Source organism: Pristis pectinata, chromosome 5, assembly GCF_009764475.1.
Source record: "Pristis pectinata isolate sPriPec2 chromosome 5, sPriPec2.1.pri, whole genome shotgun sequence".
Lineage (NCBI taxonomy): Eukaryota > Metazoa > Chordata > Chondrichthyes > Rhinopristiformes > Pristidae > Pristis > Pristis pectinata.
Window position 1 is genome coordinate 23,871,333 of NC_067409.1, and position 18,432 is coordinate 23,889,764.

At 41.9% G+C, this 18,432-nt stretch overlaps 1 protein-coding gene across 3 annotated transcripts in view; it reads right to left on the minus strand.

Moving 5' to 3' along the window:
* The window catches only part of ccny (cyclin Y), a 197,364-nt gene that overhangs the window by 27,640 nt on the left and 151,292 nt on the right, over positions 1–18,432 (minus strand). For all 3 annotated transcript variants that reach the window (XM_052016631.1, XM_052016633.1, XM_052016634.1), the window contains 2 exons: positions 7,957–7,991; positions 1,610–1,710 (listed from right to left, as the gene is read on the minus strand). In XM_052016631.1, coding sequence (XP_051872591.1) covers positions 1,610–1,710; positions 7,957–7,991 — 136 coding nt within the window. The remainder of the gene's footprint in view (positions 1–1,609; positions 1,711–7,956; positions 7,992–18,432) is intronic.

The window sequence follows — 18,432 nt, forward strand, 5'->3', positions numbered from 1 at the left end:
GTGAAAGAGAAGGCAAAAGTTTAAAGAGGTGACTGACATGGGAAAAGAACAGCCTGAAGTTGCTCCTTCCCTCCAGGATGATTTTTGAATACTGGTATACTTTATTTGAAGACAGCGAAGCTCTCGCTGTTTTTGTTATACTGATGCAGGCAGATTTAGCCCTCTGGATAAGTTAGTTATGCACCAGTACACTCATGTTCACATCCCTTGGAATAGAGAGCCAATTCCAGGCAATTGATTCAATAAAGCACCAAATTCCTGCCTGCAGCACTGAAGTTGATATTAAAGTAATACCTTTCTACTTTGACCACACCTCTGACTGTGTTTTTCCATAATTATGATAGACAGATCTTTGCCCTGAGAATTCCAATCACAAACTGATCTCTAAACTGCTGCTTCACACTTAAAACGTGTCAAGGATAAAAGCAAAGTTGTTCTAATCCTGCCAATTTCAAACCAGTAATCTTTCCTAATTGCAATTTGTTCCCAACTGGTGCAAGTCAACATGAAGTTAGCTCCGATTGTACTGTTATTTAAAATGGCATTTTCAGGATAGTCAAGGGCAGTGGGAATCCATGAAGATATATAAGCAGACAGGGGAATGAAGATGGAAGGTGCTGGGGTATGTAGTTAAGTAGATGAAAGGTCTGGGAGCAGCAATATGATTCAATCCTGATCCAATGCATTGCACCAATCAATGCCTGTGAATACAGGGTTAGCCAGATTATTACCATTACTGCTACACAGACTACTGGCCAGAGACTACAGGCCTGTCAGAGTTGAGATCTATCCACAGCAATAAAAGGAAATATTAAAAAATTATTTCTGCAATGTGGGTTCACCAAGCTTCATACACATGTGTTCTGATCAATGACCTGAAAATTGCCTGGAATTGCCTTTTCAGGTTAATGACCTGAAAAGTTAACTCTCCTTTTCTCTCTACAGAAACTGTAAGACCTGCTGGGTGTTGCTAACATTTTCTGCTTTTACTTCCTACACACCTGCCTCCCTTGGATTCTTGCCTGTGGAACTACATTGACATAAATTGCAGAGAACGCCTTAGAGCCACTAACTCACCATGGACTGATGCTACAAAGCCCATGTGCTACGAAGCCCATGTCCTCCAACACTGAAAGTGCACTTGCTCATATTAAGATACAAGAGGAGGGCATTCAACCCACCAACTCTACACCAGAGCATTCCCATCAGTTCCATTTCCACATTTATTACACTGCCATCTATCCTCTCATTTGCTCCTCACTCTGCTTCCCACCTACAACAAGAGGTAATTTACAGTAGCTTCCTTCTGTGCCTTTACAAGCACAACACATCTTTGATATCAAACCAGATACTGCTAATGATCAAATGATCTTTTTCATCCAACAGGCAAGACAACGATCACCTTAACTAGATTGTGTGTTGTCTGAAATGGAAGTTGATAATATCAAGTAAGTAATGGATTAACATAAACCAGAGTTTAAAGACAAGCTGGGCTACAATCCATTCTGCCTTCCATGTTGGATTTTGATCAAAGAAAACATTCTAATTATGATTTTTTAATTAAGCCCATAAAAGAGGAATTGCTCTAATGGGCCCTTTTAGTACTCACCATTTGATGGTATATTTGAGATTTGGCTGACTGACAGTGCTATCATCCAGGAATATGGTGGAGCAGGAGCTATATTTCCTTTTCATCTGCCCTGGAGGATGCTGGGAAAAAAGATACAAATCAGACTGAACTGGCCAGCAGCTCAAACCACAGTCATTACATGCTAACAAAAGTCCCTTCACATTCAAGCCTTGACATTCCCAACACAGGTTTTACACTCTACAAGGCTTCAGCAAATGACTAGCAGAACATCCCGTGCAGTGGAACCCACATTCACTCGAAAAAAACAAGCCTACAGATTACATTGCAGAGTGATCTGTGCCACTATTTTTTTTTTGCCTTTTATTTGCCCTAAACTACTCATCAAAAACAACGGGATCCTACACTAGCTGAAAACTGAGGAATCTCAGCAAGTCTTTGTTCCAACATGGGAAGTTCACAAACGGAGAGAACCAATGGATTCAACCATCTGAGCCTCTCAGTAAGGCCAGAACCTCCACATTTACCAGCAGATGTACATAAGTTCTTGACTTGCTTCGATTTTAATGGGTAGATGTCAATGTTTCCAGTTGGAACACTGGCACACTTCCATATGGAACACGGGCACTGTAAGGTTTGTAAATATTCTAGACATTTAAAAAAAATGTTTACATATTTTAATACATAAATTTCTTACACTACTTATAGTTTGACAGTTTTTAAATACTTCCATATTCAGGTACATTTTCAGATAATTAAATAACATACTTTGCTATTAAGGCCAGTTAAACTGGGAGCTGGCTTTACTTTTGGAGTCATTTTGGGGTGGGACTTCCTCAGCGCACCACTGGAGCCACTGCCTTTCAGACCATGCCTCAGGTGTCCAGGATATATTTAGCCGACAACACAGGCACCCAAACTCCAGACCAGATAGAGATTAGCACAGGGATACCACAGACACAGATTGGGCAAGAAAGAACTGGTTCACAAAGTTCAGTTAACTATCTGTTGTCCCACTGTTTAAATACACTCAAGTTCTCCACATATAATTTTTACTTTCAAGACCACACATCAAGTTGACATGTCTTAATATGCTCTACTTTGTTAGCAGTAACTGAGGATTTACTTAAAGGCTGATTGCTTTCATTACTGTTCCATATCTCATCCTCCTGTCACATCGTTCCCATCTTATCATTTCAATATATTCCATTTTGCATTTCCTTTGCATCCTGCTATTCATTCCAAGCTCTCTGCCAAAATTCTTAAACACAAGTAGCTAATATTAGTCCTTGTTCAAGGATAGCTAAGTTTGTCTCCTTGTTCAAAAAGTAGGGATAAGCCTGGAAACTACAGGCCAATGTCATTAGTGGTAGGGAATGCCATCAGTGGTAGGGAAGTTGTTGGAAAAGATTCTGAGGGAAAGGATTTATGTTCACTTGGAAATGCAGGGACTGATTAGGAGGAATCAACATGATTTTGTGCAGGGGAGATCATGTCTCACAAATCTGATTGAGTTTTTTTTTGAGGAGGTTACTAAGAAAATTGATGAAGTTGAAGCAGTAGACGTAGTTTACATGGACTTCAGTAAAGCTTTTGACAAAGTCCCGCATGATAGGCTGGTCCAGAAGGTTAAGGCACAAGGGATCCAAGACTTGTTGGCAAACTGGATCCAAAATTGGCTTGGTGATAGGAGTCAGAAAGTAGTGATGGATGGGTGTTTTTCTGACTGAAAGTATGTAACAAGTGGTGTACTGCAGGCATTGGTGCTGGAACCTTTGTTTTTTGAAACAGAAATATAATATAAATGATGTGGATGTGAATGTAGGGCTTATGATTAGTATGTTTTCAGACAACACAAAAATTAATAGCAAAGAAGGTTATCTGAGGATATATTGGGAGATAGATCAGTTGGAAAGTCAGGCAGAATGATGGCAGATGGAACTTAATCCAGACAAGTGTACGGTAATGCACTTCGGAAAGGCAAATTCTGATAGGACATGCAGAGTAAATGGCAGGGACTGTAGGAACATTGATGTACAGAGAGACCTTGGGGTGCAAGTCTTAAAGTGGTGACACAGGTGGATAGAGTAGTGAAAAAGCATTTAGCATGTTTGCCTTCATGGCCAAGGCATTGAGTACAAGAGTTGGGATGTCATGTTGCAGTTGTACAAAACATTGGTTAGATGGAACTTGAAGTATTGTGTATAGTTCTGGTCGCCACACTACAGGAAGGATTTCTAGCAATAGAGTACAGAAAAGATTCACCAGCATGTTACCTGGAATGGAGGGCTGTCATTGTAAGGAGAGATTAGTTAGGATGGGATTTATTCTCACTGGAACATAGGAGGCTGAGTGATGACATCGAAAGGTTTATAAAGTTGAGGTGCATTGATAGGATAGATAGCCAGAGTTTCTTTCCTCTGACCTCGTATAACCTCTATCTGCTTTATTTGGCATTTTCCTTGCCCCCCCCCTCCCTCTGCAACCATTTTTTTGCCCACTTGCCCTGCTCCCCTTCCTTTTACTGTCACACTCCAGTGGATGCATGAATCCAGAGCTTAGATTGCCAGCTGAAAGTGGGATAGGTTTAGAAAGCTACATCAGAGGAAAACAAACCCGGGATCAGACGACATTTGGATGAGATCAACCATGGCCAAGTCTAAGCAGTTCAATGAAGTAAAAGGAAAGGAATAAAACGAAGAGTGGAAGGGCATATGAATGGAAAAATCCTGATGATAAAACAAGTTGGTACAAGGAGATGGAAACACAGTAAGTTGACATCCTCTGGACTTTGATAGACCCAGACTACCAGATCTCCCAGACTAATGGATGTTATTTCTTTTAATATCCAAACACATTTTTACTTTATTTTATTTTACATTTCTCACCAGTAATACATTTTCCAGTCAACAGAATGAGTTTAAGGGAGCAGGAAATAGAACCTGGTGAGTTTCAGCTTGACCCTTGGTGTTCCCAACCCCATCCTTGCCTCCAGTCTCACACCTGGCCCATGTCCTGACCCATCCCTGCCACATTCAGGACCCCTGGGTCTGACTGCACTTCCCATTCACAGTCCAGATCCCTAGTTCACACTCTGGACTGATGAGTGAGCCAGACGCCAGACCATCAGGATTTCCAAACAACCAAAGGCCAGGTTGTCGGAGTTTCACTGTATAGAGCTTGGGAGGCTGAGAATTAGGCAGGAATGCAATGAAAATGTCAAAAGGGTGATGGGATGTCAGAGGGTGTAGGAATGCACATGAACGAAACAAGAACCGTCCAAGGTGAAATAAACAAACATCAAGTTAAGATGGAGTAGGTCATTCTGGGGAAACCACAAAGGCATGCTCTCACTCTGTAAGCTTGAAGCTTCAGGCTGAGGAAATGAAAGTACTCTTTCTATATGAGCAATCCATCATACATAAAACCATAGATTTCTATAAATGTGATTTCCCATAGGAAAAGGGGTGGGTCAAACTCATTAGTTTTAGATGAGCGCTGATAATTTCCCATGACAATGTCACTACAATGGGAAAATGGCAAACCCCACACAAAGAGAGAGAACTATAGACAGAGAGAGCTGGACCAGGAAAGGGAAAGAAAAGGTGGGAGAAAGAGAGAGAGAGAGGGCAGACAGAGAAAAGGAGACAGAGAGAAAGAGAGGGGGAGACACACACACAATAAAAGAAATGAGAATCTATCATTAATAGAAAGATGATGAGTACCAGTACTCCACTCTCTGCACAAAAAGACATAATTGACATCAAAAGATTAACTTGCAATCCAAATGTCTGACAAGTTCTCCCTGGAGTATTTTAACTGCTTAGAGAGAAGAAACTACAAAGACACAGTTGGAATTACAAACCCTCTAAATACCCAGGGTTCTACTCAAATCGGAGTTTGTTGTCATGACATGAAATCTTAATTTAGTTGAACCGTATTCACGAGGGGGTCAAGTGATATTTCCAGTGGTACCAATGACAGTGATACGCTAGTAAGATATTTACAAGAGAAAAGTCATGCTTATGCATAAAGTAACACAATCATTATTAATAAAATACAACTTAAACATGTTTGCCATTCCCTTAGTTTGCTACTAAGCGCTTCAGAGATAGAACTTTGCAGATGATTAAAGAAACAAAAGGACTGCAGACGCTGGAATCTCGATGAAAAACACAATGATGCTGGAGGAACTCAGCAGGCCAGTCAGCGTCCGTGAAGAAAAGCAGGCAGTCAAAGTTTCGGGTCAGGACCCTTCTTCAGGACTGAAGATAGGAAAAGGGGAAGCCCGATATATAGGGGGGGAAAGCAGAGCAGTGATAGGTGGACAAAAGAGGGGAGGCAGGGTGAGCACAGGGTGGTGATAGGTACATGCAGGTAAGAGATAGTAATAGGCAGGTGTGGGGGAGGAGGGGAGAGTAGATCCACCAGGGGATGGGTAAAAGGTAAGGTGAGAGGAAAAAAAACAGAAAAAAAAGAGGCTAGGAAAGGGAAGAGAAGCTTCTTCTCTTCTTCCCTTTCCTAGCCTTTTTTCTCTCCCTTCTTACCTTTTACCCATCCCCCTGCTCTCTACTCTCCCCTCCCTCCTCCCCTGCATCTGCCTATCACTATCTCTTACCTGCATCTACCTATCACCACCCTGTGCCCACCCTGCCTCCCCTCTTTTGTCCACCTATCACTGCTCTGCTTTCCCGCCCTATGTATTGGGCTTCCCCTTTTCCTATCTTCAGTCCTGAAGAAGGGTCCTGACCCTAAGCGTTGACCGCCTGCCTTTCTCCACAGATGCTGCCTGGCCTGCTGAGTTCCTCCAGCATCGTAGTGTTTTTGCAGATGATTATCTCCCCTCTTTTGTTAATGTCAGGATGCATTCAGCAGCAACGCTAGTGAGTTTGCCATCAAGACCAACAGTCACAGAGGATGGTATCTTGGACTACTGCATTGCTAGGAAACTTCTAAAACACAGGTTTGCCGGACCAATATTTTCTGAATTGACACTGCTAGGCAAACAGAACTCCCAGTCTCCACTCTGTGCCAAGCCTAAACTACAAGCCTTTCCTGCTACATGCTTCAGATACGTCCAGTGGTTAGAATAATTCATTAACACAGCATGGCAGTGATAATTCTACAGTTTGACTGGCAGGGAACTGGTAATGCAGAGTTTTAAGCAACAAAGAAGTGAAAAGAGAAATGATTAAATTGAAATGAAGAAATGAGAACAGTAGCTGAATTATCAAGCCTTCAAGGAAAGTGACAACCACCATGCTTTCAGAAAAAAATAGAAACCCCGGAAAAGAGAAAGGTCTTACCGCACTGAACAAACAGTCCACACGATTAGTGTAACAAATGCTTTAAGAATAAAGGAGAAGTTTAAAAAAGAAAAGCAGACAGGAGAAACATAAAGGTCATGCCAAGATGAAAATTAAAAATACAGAAAGCAATGAAAGTAATGGACTGCCCTCACACCTTTCTCCCACGCACTAACCACCCTCAATTCATACAAGAATCAAAGCTAATCTAATGGCAATATTCACACATTTAGTTTTATGTACTAACATTCCCTATTTTTCACTGAACCTCAAATTCACACGTATTTGCTTCCTCCTTCAATCCAGAGTTTTGCAAACAAAGCTTGGTGCTATCTAGTCACATTATTAATTAACTCCTTTATTTATTACTTTGCCCTCAGTTTCTCACTTAAAGGAAAGCAGCATTTAAATATGCTATTCCTAGCCATTTCTTTAATGCAAAAAATAATTAACACAGTGACTCGCCCTATTTTTATAGTATAATCCCTATCTTTCAAGATAAAATATGATATACTGTTTAACTATGAATTCTACATACTCAGCCAGAAAAGTATATTTGAATTTCATAAATATGTATTGTTTGAATTAGGTTTCATTCTGCATTAGGAGGTCATTTGTTTTATCACTGCCTTGGTTCAGAGTTAAATTGGCTGACTTCTCACACACACTCAAACAGGAGCATTTTCACATTCAGGGCTCAGTACCGAAACATGGTAGTAACTGTTAAGAACTATTATCAATGACATTCAATGACATTCAATGACATCAATAACAATTATCAATGGGAAAAGATTGTGCTTCAGCATGAATGCAACACAGTGGCAAAATAATCAGTTTGCTTTCAGAATCTAGTTTTTTTTTTAAAAGCATCAAAAACACCCAAGATTGTCACCATAACCTTAGTGTCCGGAACAGTTAGAAGAGCAACTTTAAAATAACCAATGGACCTAATTAAGAGGTTTGAGTATTAAATATGGAAACAGACCAAAACTTGGTCAAGACAACAAAAAAATGCTCAGCTCTAAAGGCAGAGCGGATATCCATCAATAGAGTGCTACTTACATGATTTATATAGAGGCTTTTCCGTTTCTCTCTCACTGTAAAATATAGAAAAATAAATACATTTTTATAAGAAATTTAGAATGAACAACAAAAATATAGAGCACATTGTATAAGTTGCCACAGCCAATGCAGCAAGTTGAAATCATAATTGCATTTTTCAAATCCTTAGACATCCTGATAATTATTTAATTCATCAGAATAATGGATGCCATAGTTTGTAAAAATTTTACAATTTCAGAAAGATATTGTAGAAATCAGAAGACACAGACTCACCCAAGGATATTGCTTTACTTCAAATTATGTTACCTGAGTGGTGGACAATATTTAAAGAAAACTGTGCCATTTCGACAATTTCTTTTATATACAAAAGCCTAAGTGGCTGATTTCTGTTGGCAATTCCAGAGGCCGAAACACCTCCCAGGTGCGCAAACAGAAATGATCACCCAATCGGGGCCTTAAATGTAGTCTTGTGCCACAAAGTTTCTCAAAGCCACTGAACAGATCCAACATAAGAAACAACTGCAACTAATTGGACAAATGCACACGTGCAATCTTGCATAAATCTCTTCTGACCAAGGTTCTTAACCTGAAACATTAACTCCAACTCTTTTTGCAGATTCTGCCTGACCTGCTGACTGTTTCCAGCATTTTCTGTTTTTATTTCAGCTTCTGCAGTTTCATGATTTTCCACGCACACATCTGTTGTTTGTCTGCTGCCTTAGTGTTGTGGAATTTGCTCTAGAATATTAACAACATATCCTAGATTCTCTTCAGAAACATATTGCATTAAACCCCACACAATTTCAAAACACTCCTGTTTTCAGCCAGTAACTCTATAATGAAATGAATTATCATGCAAGTATAGTGCTATTGTTTTAATACTCTAATTTCATCCAATTCCTTCTGAAAGGACAGTCATGTGGAACCAATGTGTTTACTCTGAGGACATTGTCCACCGAGTTTAATTAGTGAACTATTTTAGTATAACTGTGTTTATAATTAAATTTAGTATTTAATTTATGTTGGTTTATTTTGCCACTTATACAGAAAGGGCATGATAATTTGATACTGAGAATTTAGTGCTGGCACTTCATTCACATTGCATTTGCTTTAAGAAGCAAGTTATAGCTCACCAATAATGTTTAATTATGTTTCTTCTGCAACCTTCTTAATTACCAAGCGAAACCTTCATAATTACCAAGCCAAACCTTCACTGTTGCTGATAATGGCAGAGCTGTAATCACACTACCTCATCCTAATGTTAAAAAATATTCATGAGACTAGGCTAACCTTCCTGTAGAAATATAGCATAGCAGCATAGTGTTTCAACAGGTAAGCACTGCATTACACGTGAAAAAAAAGCAAAAAAAAAGAATCCTAATACATCTTAATGCTGAAATTACTACAAATTACTAATCTCAAGATATGAGGATGCTAGAAGTGAACTCCATGTCCCCATCTATCTTGGCAATAATAAATGCATTTTTGAAAAGCCTATTAAGTTCTTTATTCATTTCTAACTGTTACAGAGCATGGCTACATCACTTATAAATTCAATTTCCAGATCTTGGCATCACTGACAAGGCCAACATTTATTGCCTATTCCTAAGAAAGTGATGGTGAGCCATTTTGTTTTGGAACCGCTGCAGTCCTTCTGAAGAACGTACTCTTGAGGTGCTGTTGGGTAGTGAGTTCCACGATTTAGAACCAGTAACTGTGAAGGGCCATGATGTACTTCCTCGTCATGATGGTGTGCGACTTGGTGGAAAACCTGCTGCCTTTTTCTCTGTCGATAGAAGAGGTCACAGCTTTGGGAGGTACTGTTGGAATAGTCTGGGCGAGTAACAGCAGTATTTTGGAGATAGTTTGTTATGAAGCCATTGTCTGCTGGTGGTGGAGGGAATGAATGTTTAGAATTGTTGATGGTGTGGCAATCAAATGGGCCGCTTTCTTCTGAATGATGTTGAGCATCTTGAAAGTTGTGGGAGCTGCATTCACTCAAGCAAGTAGAGGGTAATACATCACACTTCTGATGTGCCTTGTAGATGATGGACAGGCCTTGGACTGTCCGGATACAGGATACCCTGCCTTTAACCTGCTCATGTTAGCCATATTATTCATGTGGCTGGTCCACTTGAGGTTTTGGTCAACAGTGACCCCAAGTTGTTGATAGTTGGGAAAAATCGGCAATGGAAATGCAAAAATTAATTTTAAAAAACTGTAGATGCTGGAAATCTAAAACGAAAAACAGAAAATGCTGGTAACACTCAGCAAGTCAGAACTGACAAAGAGTCTCTGACCTGAAATGTTAATTATGTTTCTCTTCCTGCAGATGTAGCCTGACCTGCCAACTATTTTCTGGTTTTGGCAATAGGAATATCACTGAATGTCCAGAGTAGATAGTTAGACTCCCTCGTTGGAGATGACCATTTCCTGCCACTTTTGTGAAGTGAATCTTACTTGCCACTTACCAGCCCATGCCTGAACGTTGTTTACATCTAATCGCAAATGGAATTGAACATAGTGGAATCATCAACGAACATCCCCATTTCTGACCTTATGTTGGAAGGAAGGTCAGCGATGAAACAGCTGGGGATGCTTGGGCCTAGGAAATTGCTCTAACTCCAGCAGTGACATCCTGGGGGTGGGATGATTTAACTCCAACAACAACTATACTCCTTTGTGTGATGTACGACTCCAACCATTGGAGTGGTTCCCTTTGATGCCTTATGACTCAGTTTTACTATGCAACACTCTCAATCATAGAGTCATACAGCATGGAACCAGCCCCTTTAGCCCAACTAGTCCATGCTGACCAAGATTCCCATCTAAGCTAGTCCCATTTGCCTGCCTTTGGCCCACATCCCTCTAAACCTTTGCTATCCACGTACCCTTCCAAGTACCTTTTAAATGTTGTTAATGTACCCGCCTCAACCACTTCCTCTGGCAGCTCATTCCATATATACTGTCCACTCTCTGGGTGAAACAGTTGCCCCTCAGGTTACTATTAAGTCTCTCCCCTCTCACTTTAAACCTATGCCCTCTAATTCTTGATTTCCCTAACCCTTGGAAACAGATTGTGCACATTCCCTATCTAAGCCGCTCATAATTTTATACATTTCTAAGATTACCCCTCACTTAAGCATTCATTTCCTCCACCACCATCATTTTAAGAATATTCAGTCAAATATTTTTTTGAAAATCCACGATGCTTTGTTACTGTGATTCTAACCTTTGGAGAAGTTCAGAATCAAATCTGAAAGTTAAATGTTCTACATTACTCCAAACATTAGGCAAAAAGAAAATATTTCTCCTCTCAATTCTTTTATTGAATAATTTGGATTTATACTGCACATTTACTATGTTAAAACATCACCAGCTGCTTCACCGGAGCATTACCAAACAAAATCTGACAGAAAACAAGGAGATACAAGTGAAGATGACCCAAAACACTATCAAAGAGGGAGCTATTAAGAGGCATTTTCAGCAGGGGAGGGTGTTGTGGGGTAAGCAGATTAGAGGCAGAAAGGTTCAGGGAGAGAATTTACAGTGTGAGGTTTCAGCAGCAGCAAACATGGAGTGAAAAATACTGGAGACAAGTAAGAGGCCAAAACTGGAGAAAGCAGATATCACAAATGGTTCTAGAATTGGAAAAGGTAAAAAGATAAAGATGGGCAAGGCCATGAAGGGACATGAAAGCACAAACAAAAATTTTACTATCAAAAATTGCTTATGGGGGAGCCACTGTGGCTCAGCAAAGCTTTTGAAGAGACTTAAGTTTATAATGAGTGTTAACTGGGAGACCAGCCAGAATTTCGCTGGAACAGTCAAGTCTGCAAGTAACAAAAGCAGGAGAGGGGGTTTCAGCAGCAGTTGAGCTAGAAAGTAACAGTAATGTTACAGAGGTGGACATTGACTGCTTTGGTGATGGTGCAACTACATGATCAGAAGCTCACAACAGCAACAAAAAAAATAGCATCAAGGCTATGAAAATCTGGTTCGGTTTCAAACAGCTGTCAGCAACAAGAATGGAGTTGTGACTGACAAACAGTCTGCAGCAAAAGCAAAGACAATAGGTTTGGCCTTCCTAATATTAGTCAAAGGAAATTTCTGCTCATCCAGCACAGTATGTCAGACAAGCAGTCTGACAATTTAGAGTCAGCAGAGGGGTCGAGACAGCTGGTGGGAAGTTTAATGACGCTTGACAATGTAATCCACTTAATTGACCATTGAGAAAATGTACCCCACTTTTAGTGTATGGTTTCAATTAAGGTTTGTCTGCACTCACTTCTACCAAAGCCTGACTCATCAGATAAATAATATACAATCATGAATGAATCACTTTTGAAATGCAGAATTTTTCAGACAAGTTTCCCAATCTGTATCTTACAAACCACGATGCAACTGCTTAATTATCACTGCTTAACCCATATAGACACACTACGCTGTAATCTCTATAAGTTGACTTATTGTTAAAATTTAAAACATTTTCTCCTAAAAGTATAGCTTGAGCAATGCACATTTTGCTCTCATTTGTTATCCCTTCCTGTCAGTTCAGATATTTTAAGGATGCCTCGTCTACAATAAATCTAAAATAAGTTGAGCAAAATCATTTCTACTCTCAGCAGAACTATGGTGCATAAATGTAATAAATTCAAAGCTATTTCTCCCACACAACATAATTCAGTTCAACTCTTATCAGTGAGCTGAAACCATAGAAAACCTCTTTAAATAATTAGATGCAAATTTTTACAAAAGCCTAGAACACTGCACTTAACTGGAAATGGACAGTTATGACACGTTAAAAATTGCAAGAATTTTGTGAAAAAATCGTTTTTTTTAAAATTAACAGAATAATACTTGCAGAATTGAAAAGTCAAGAATTCAGGTATTATTTCTCTAGAACTGCTCAGACCATCACTGATTTAGAGAATACATAGTGTGTCCTTAGATCCTGTGCAGATCAGCTGGCAGGGGTATTTGCGAACATTTTTAACCTCTCCCTACTTCAATCGGAGGTTTCCTCACGCTTTAAGAAGACCACTATTATCCCAGTACCAAAGAAAAATAAGGTAAAGTGACTATCGTTCAGCAGCTCTGACATCCACCATCATGAAGTGCTTCAAGAAGCTGGTCATGGCACGCATTAACTCCAGTCTCCGAAACAATCTCGACCCACTACAATTCACCTACTGCCAAAAGAGGTCCACAGCGGAAGGCATCTCCCTGGCCCTACATTCATCTCTGGACCATCTGGATAATAAAGGCACCTACATCAGACTGCTATTTATTGACTACAGCTCCACCTTCAATATCATAATTCCAAGCAAACTCATCTCCAAACTCCTAGACCTGGGACTCAACACTTCGCTTTGCAATTGGATCCTCGACTTCCTGACCAACAGACCACAATCAGTAAGGATAGGCAGCAACACCTCCACCAACACTGATCCTTAACACTGGTGCACACAAGGCTGCGTCCTCGGCTCACTAATTTACTCCCTATACACTCACGACTGCATGGCCAGATTCTGCTCTAAGTCCATCTACAAGTTTACAGATAACACCACCTTGGTGGGCCACATCTCAAATAATGATGAGTTGGAGTACAGGAAGGAGATACAGAGCCTAGTGGCACGTTGTCATGACAACAACCTTTCCCTCAATGTCAGGAAACAAAAGGGCAAGTTTGTTGACTTCAGGAAGTGGGGCACGTGCACAAGGTTCTGTTTAAATCAATGGTGATGAGGTCAAGATGGCCAAGAGTTTCAAGTTCCTAAGACTAAACATCACCAATAGCCTGTCCTGGACCAACCTTGTAGGTGCCATGGCTAAGAAAGCTCATCGGCATCTCTACTTCCTCAGGAGACTAAAGAATTTTGACATGTCCCCATTGACTCTCACCAGTTTTTTTTTACAGATGCACCATAGAAAGCATCCTATCTGGATGTATCACGGTATGGTAACTGCTCTGCCCAAGACTGTAAGAAAATGCAAAAAGTTGTGGACACAGCTCAGCACATCACAATTCAGCCTCTCCCTCCATCAATTCTGTCTACACTTCTTGCTGCCTCAGTAAAGCAACCAACATAATCAAAGACCCTCCTACCCTGGACCTTCTCTCTTCTCCCCCCTCCTATCAGGCAGAAGATACAAAAGCCTGAAAGCACGTAGCACCAGGCTCAAGGACAGCTTCTATCCCACTGTTATTAGACTACTGAATGGAGCTCTTGTACATTAAGATGGACTCTTGACCTCACAATCTACCTCATCATGGCCTTGCACCTAATTGTCTTCCTGCAGTGCACTTTCTCTGTAACTGTAACACTATATTCTGCACTCTGTTATTGCTTTGTCTTTGTACTAGGATGTACTGATGTGATCAAAGGATCTGAAAGGATGGTATGCAAAAGCAAAGTTTTTCACTGTACCTCAGCACATGTGACAATAATAAACCAATTTAATTTAGATTTATTATAGCCCACGTGGGCATATAAATGGAATCATCTCAAATATTTATTTTGTTTCCTCTAAAATGCATATTTGACCACAAATAATCCATGTGATAACAAATTTCACATTCATGGAACAAAGAAGTTTATCCTGAAAACCTTAATGGATTTATTAGTGACTATGCATTTGTGACCTTCAGTTCCAGCTACCCTGCTCTATGAATCCACAGTGAAGACCTCTCCAGGCCAGTCTTCAGCATTCTATTTTCCAGAGGATGGAGCTCCACTCTCCAAAGTCTGTCCTGATAAGCACATCTTCAAATTTCTGGGAGCATCCTTCACGCGAACTTCAGTGTCTCCAAATCCTTATTATGTTACAGAGACCAGAACTGTGCATGCACCAATAACTTAGCTCTAAAATACCTTCAACATAACACTTCTTTGATATTGACTGCCCCTGTGCTTAGTTTGCTTTTCTTTTCATTACAGGAAGGATGTGGAGGCTTTAGAAAGGGTGCAGAAGAGGTTTACCAGATGCTACCTGGATTAGAGAGTATTACCTATTAGGAGAGGTTAGACAAATGTGGGTCAGAAGCCAAGGGAGACCTGACAGAAGCTTATAAAATTATAAGAGGCATAGATGAGGAGATAGTTAAAGTCTTTTTCCCAGGGTGGAGATGTCAAATAATAGAAGGCATCAGTTTAAGGTTAGAGGGGGAAAGTTTAAAGGAGATATGCGGGGCAAGGTTTTCTTTTTCTTTCCACACAGAGAGTGTGGGGTGACTGGAACGAACTGTATGATGCCAAATTAAACTAACTCCACCTGCCTGCACATGGTCCATATCCCTCCATTCCCTGCCTCCTCATGTGCCTGCCTAAATGCCTCCTAAATGTTGCTATCATATCTGCTTTCATGACCTTTCTTGGCAGTGCATTCCAAGCACCTACTACTCTCTGTGTAAAACAAAACCTTGCCTCACAAATCTTCTTTAAACTTTCCCCCCTTACCTTAAATGTATGCCCTTTAGTATTCTGTCTTTCCACACTAGGGAAAAAAAAGATTCTACTCAATCTATGCCCCTCATAATTTTATACACTTCTATCAGGTCACCGCTTAGCCTCTGACACTCCAGAGAAAACAGACCCTGTTCTGGCCTCCTGCCTGCTCTGGATCTTTTCATCTCTCAACTGCTGATGGACATTAACCGTCTCAACTTCACCACTCTCGTTACCTATTCCAACCTCACCCCCTCTGAACACAGTCCTCCACTCTCTCCATACTAATCCTAATCTCACCGTCAAGCCCACAGACAAGGGTGGTGCTGTTATAGTCTGGCAGACTGACCTTTCCCTTGCTGAGGCCAGATGTCAACTCTCAGACACCTCCTCTTGCTTACCCCTCAACCAGGAACCCACCAAGAAGCATCAGGCCATTGTCTCCCACACCGTCACCAACCTCATCTCCTCTGGAGATCTCCCCTCTACAGCCTCCAACCTCATAGATCCCCTATTCCACACTGCCCGTTTCTACCTCCTACCTAAGATTCACAAACCAAACTGCCCAGGTAGGCCCATTGTTTCTGCCTGCTCCTGCCCCATTGAACTCATGTTCTCACATCTTGACTCTATTTTGTCCCCTTTGATCCAGTCCTTTTCCCACCTACATCTGTGACACTTCGTACGCTCCCCATCACTTCAACAGCTTTCAGTTCCCTGGCCTTGACTGCCTCATTTTCACCATGGATTGTCGAGTCCCTGTACAACCTCCGTCCCCCGTCAGGAAGGCCTTAAGGCTCTCTGCTTCTTTCTCAACAACAGACCCAACCATTTCCCCTCCACTGCCACCCTCCTTTGTCTGGCAGAACAGGTACTCAGCCTCAACAACTTCTCTTTCGGCCCCTCCCATGTTCTCCAGACCAAACGTGTAACCATGGACACTAGCTATGCCTGCTTTCTCGCTGGCTATGTGGAACAGTCCATGTTCCAAACCTACACCAGTAACACTCCCCAACTCTTTCTCTGCTACACTGATGCATTGTTGCCGCTTCCTGCAGCCAATGCTGAGCTCGTCAATCTCATCAACTTTGCCTCCAACTTCCACCCTGCCCTCAAATTTACTTGGTCCATCTCCGACACCTCTCGCCCCTTTCTTGATCTCTGTCTCCATCTCCAGAGACTGAGTATCCACCGACATCTTCTACAAACCCACCAACTTCCACAGTTACCTTGACTACACCTCTTTCCACCCCATCACTTGTAAGGATGCTATCCCCTTCTCTCAGTTCCTCCATCACATCTGTTCCCATGATGAGACTTTCCATTCCACAAGATGGCTTTTTTTTTTTCAGTACATGGGGTTTCCCTTCCAACACCATCAATGAAGCCCTCACCTGCATCTCCTCCATTTCCCGTATGTCTGCCCTCACCCCATTCCCACCCCCCCACCCCCACCCGACATAACAGGGATAGGGTTCCCCTTGTCCTCACCTACCACCCCATGAGCGTCCACATCCAACACATCATTCTCCGCAACTTCTGCCACCTCCAGGGACATCTTCCCCTCCCCTACCTCCCTGCTTTCCACAGGGATCTCCCTCTCCGCAACTCCCTTGTCGACTCATCCCTCCCGCCAATGACCTATCCCTGCAACCAAGCAGCGTTACACCTGTCCCTACACCTCCTCTCTCACCACCATTCAGGGCCCCAGGCAGCCCTTCCAGGTGAGGCACCACTTCACCTGTGAATCCAAGGGTGTCATTTATTGTATCCAGTGCTCCCGGTGCGACCTCGTCTACATCGGTGAGGCCCGACGCAGATTGGGTGACCGCTTCATCGAGCACCTTCTCTCCTTTTGCCGCAACAGCCAGAATCTCCAGGTGGCCAGCCACTTTAATTCCACTTCCCATTCCAATACTGACATGTCTACCCACCACTTCCTTTACTGCCACGTTGAGGCCAGACGCAGGTTGGAGGAGCAACACCTCATATTCCATCTTGGTAGTCTCCAACCTGATGGCCTCAACATTGATTTCTCTAACTTCCAATAACCCCTCCCATTTTCCCCCCTTTTCTCCCCCCCCCTTTATTTCCCCTCATCCCTTCTCTTTCCCCTCCCCCACCCTCATGACCTGCCCATCACCTCCCTCCTATTCCCCACCTCCTTCCCTTTATTCCATGGTCTATTGTCCTCTCCTACCAGATTCCTTCTTCAGCCCTTTGCCTCTTCCACCTATCACCTCTCAGCTTCTCAGATCACTCCCTTTCATCCCCCTCCCCCACCCACCTACCTTGCCCCCCATCACCTGGACTGACCCATCACCTGCCAGCTTGTGCTCCTCCCCCAACCTTCTTATTCTGGCTTCTGCCCTCCCCCTTTCCAGTCCTGATGAAGGGTCTCGGCCCGAAACGTTGACTGTTTATTTCCCTCCATAGGTACTGCCTGACCTGCTGAGTTCCTCCAGCATTTTGTGTGTGTTGCCAAGTTTGTTCAACCTCTCTTTATAGCTAATATTTTCCAATCCAGCCAACCTCAGGGTCCTGCCAATTACTGAATACTTTCCTCTTACATTTGACCTCCCAAAGTGCAATAATAATATGTACATGCACAAGCATAAAACCCCTCCACCACTACTCTCTGTCTTGTATGGCCAAGCCGATTTTGAATCCAATCTACCATGTCTCTGTGGATCCCATATGCCTTAACCTTCTGGAGCAGACAACCGTGAGGGACCTTGTCAACTGCTTTACTACAAGTCCATGTAGACAAGATCCACTGCTCTACCCTCATCACCTCCTCAAAAAAACTCAGTCAATTTTGTAAAGACATGACCTCTCTCATACAAAGATATGCTGACTTTCCCTGACAAATTCATGCTTTTCCAGACATGAGTAAATCCTGTCCCTAAGAATCTTCTCCAATAACTTCCCTACCACTGATGTAAGGCTTACCAGCCAATAATTTCCCGGTTTGTCCCAACTGCACTTCTCAAACAAAGGAGCAATATTAACTATATAACTGAAGGAT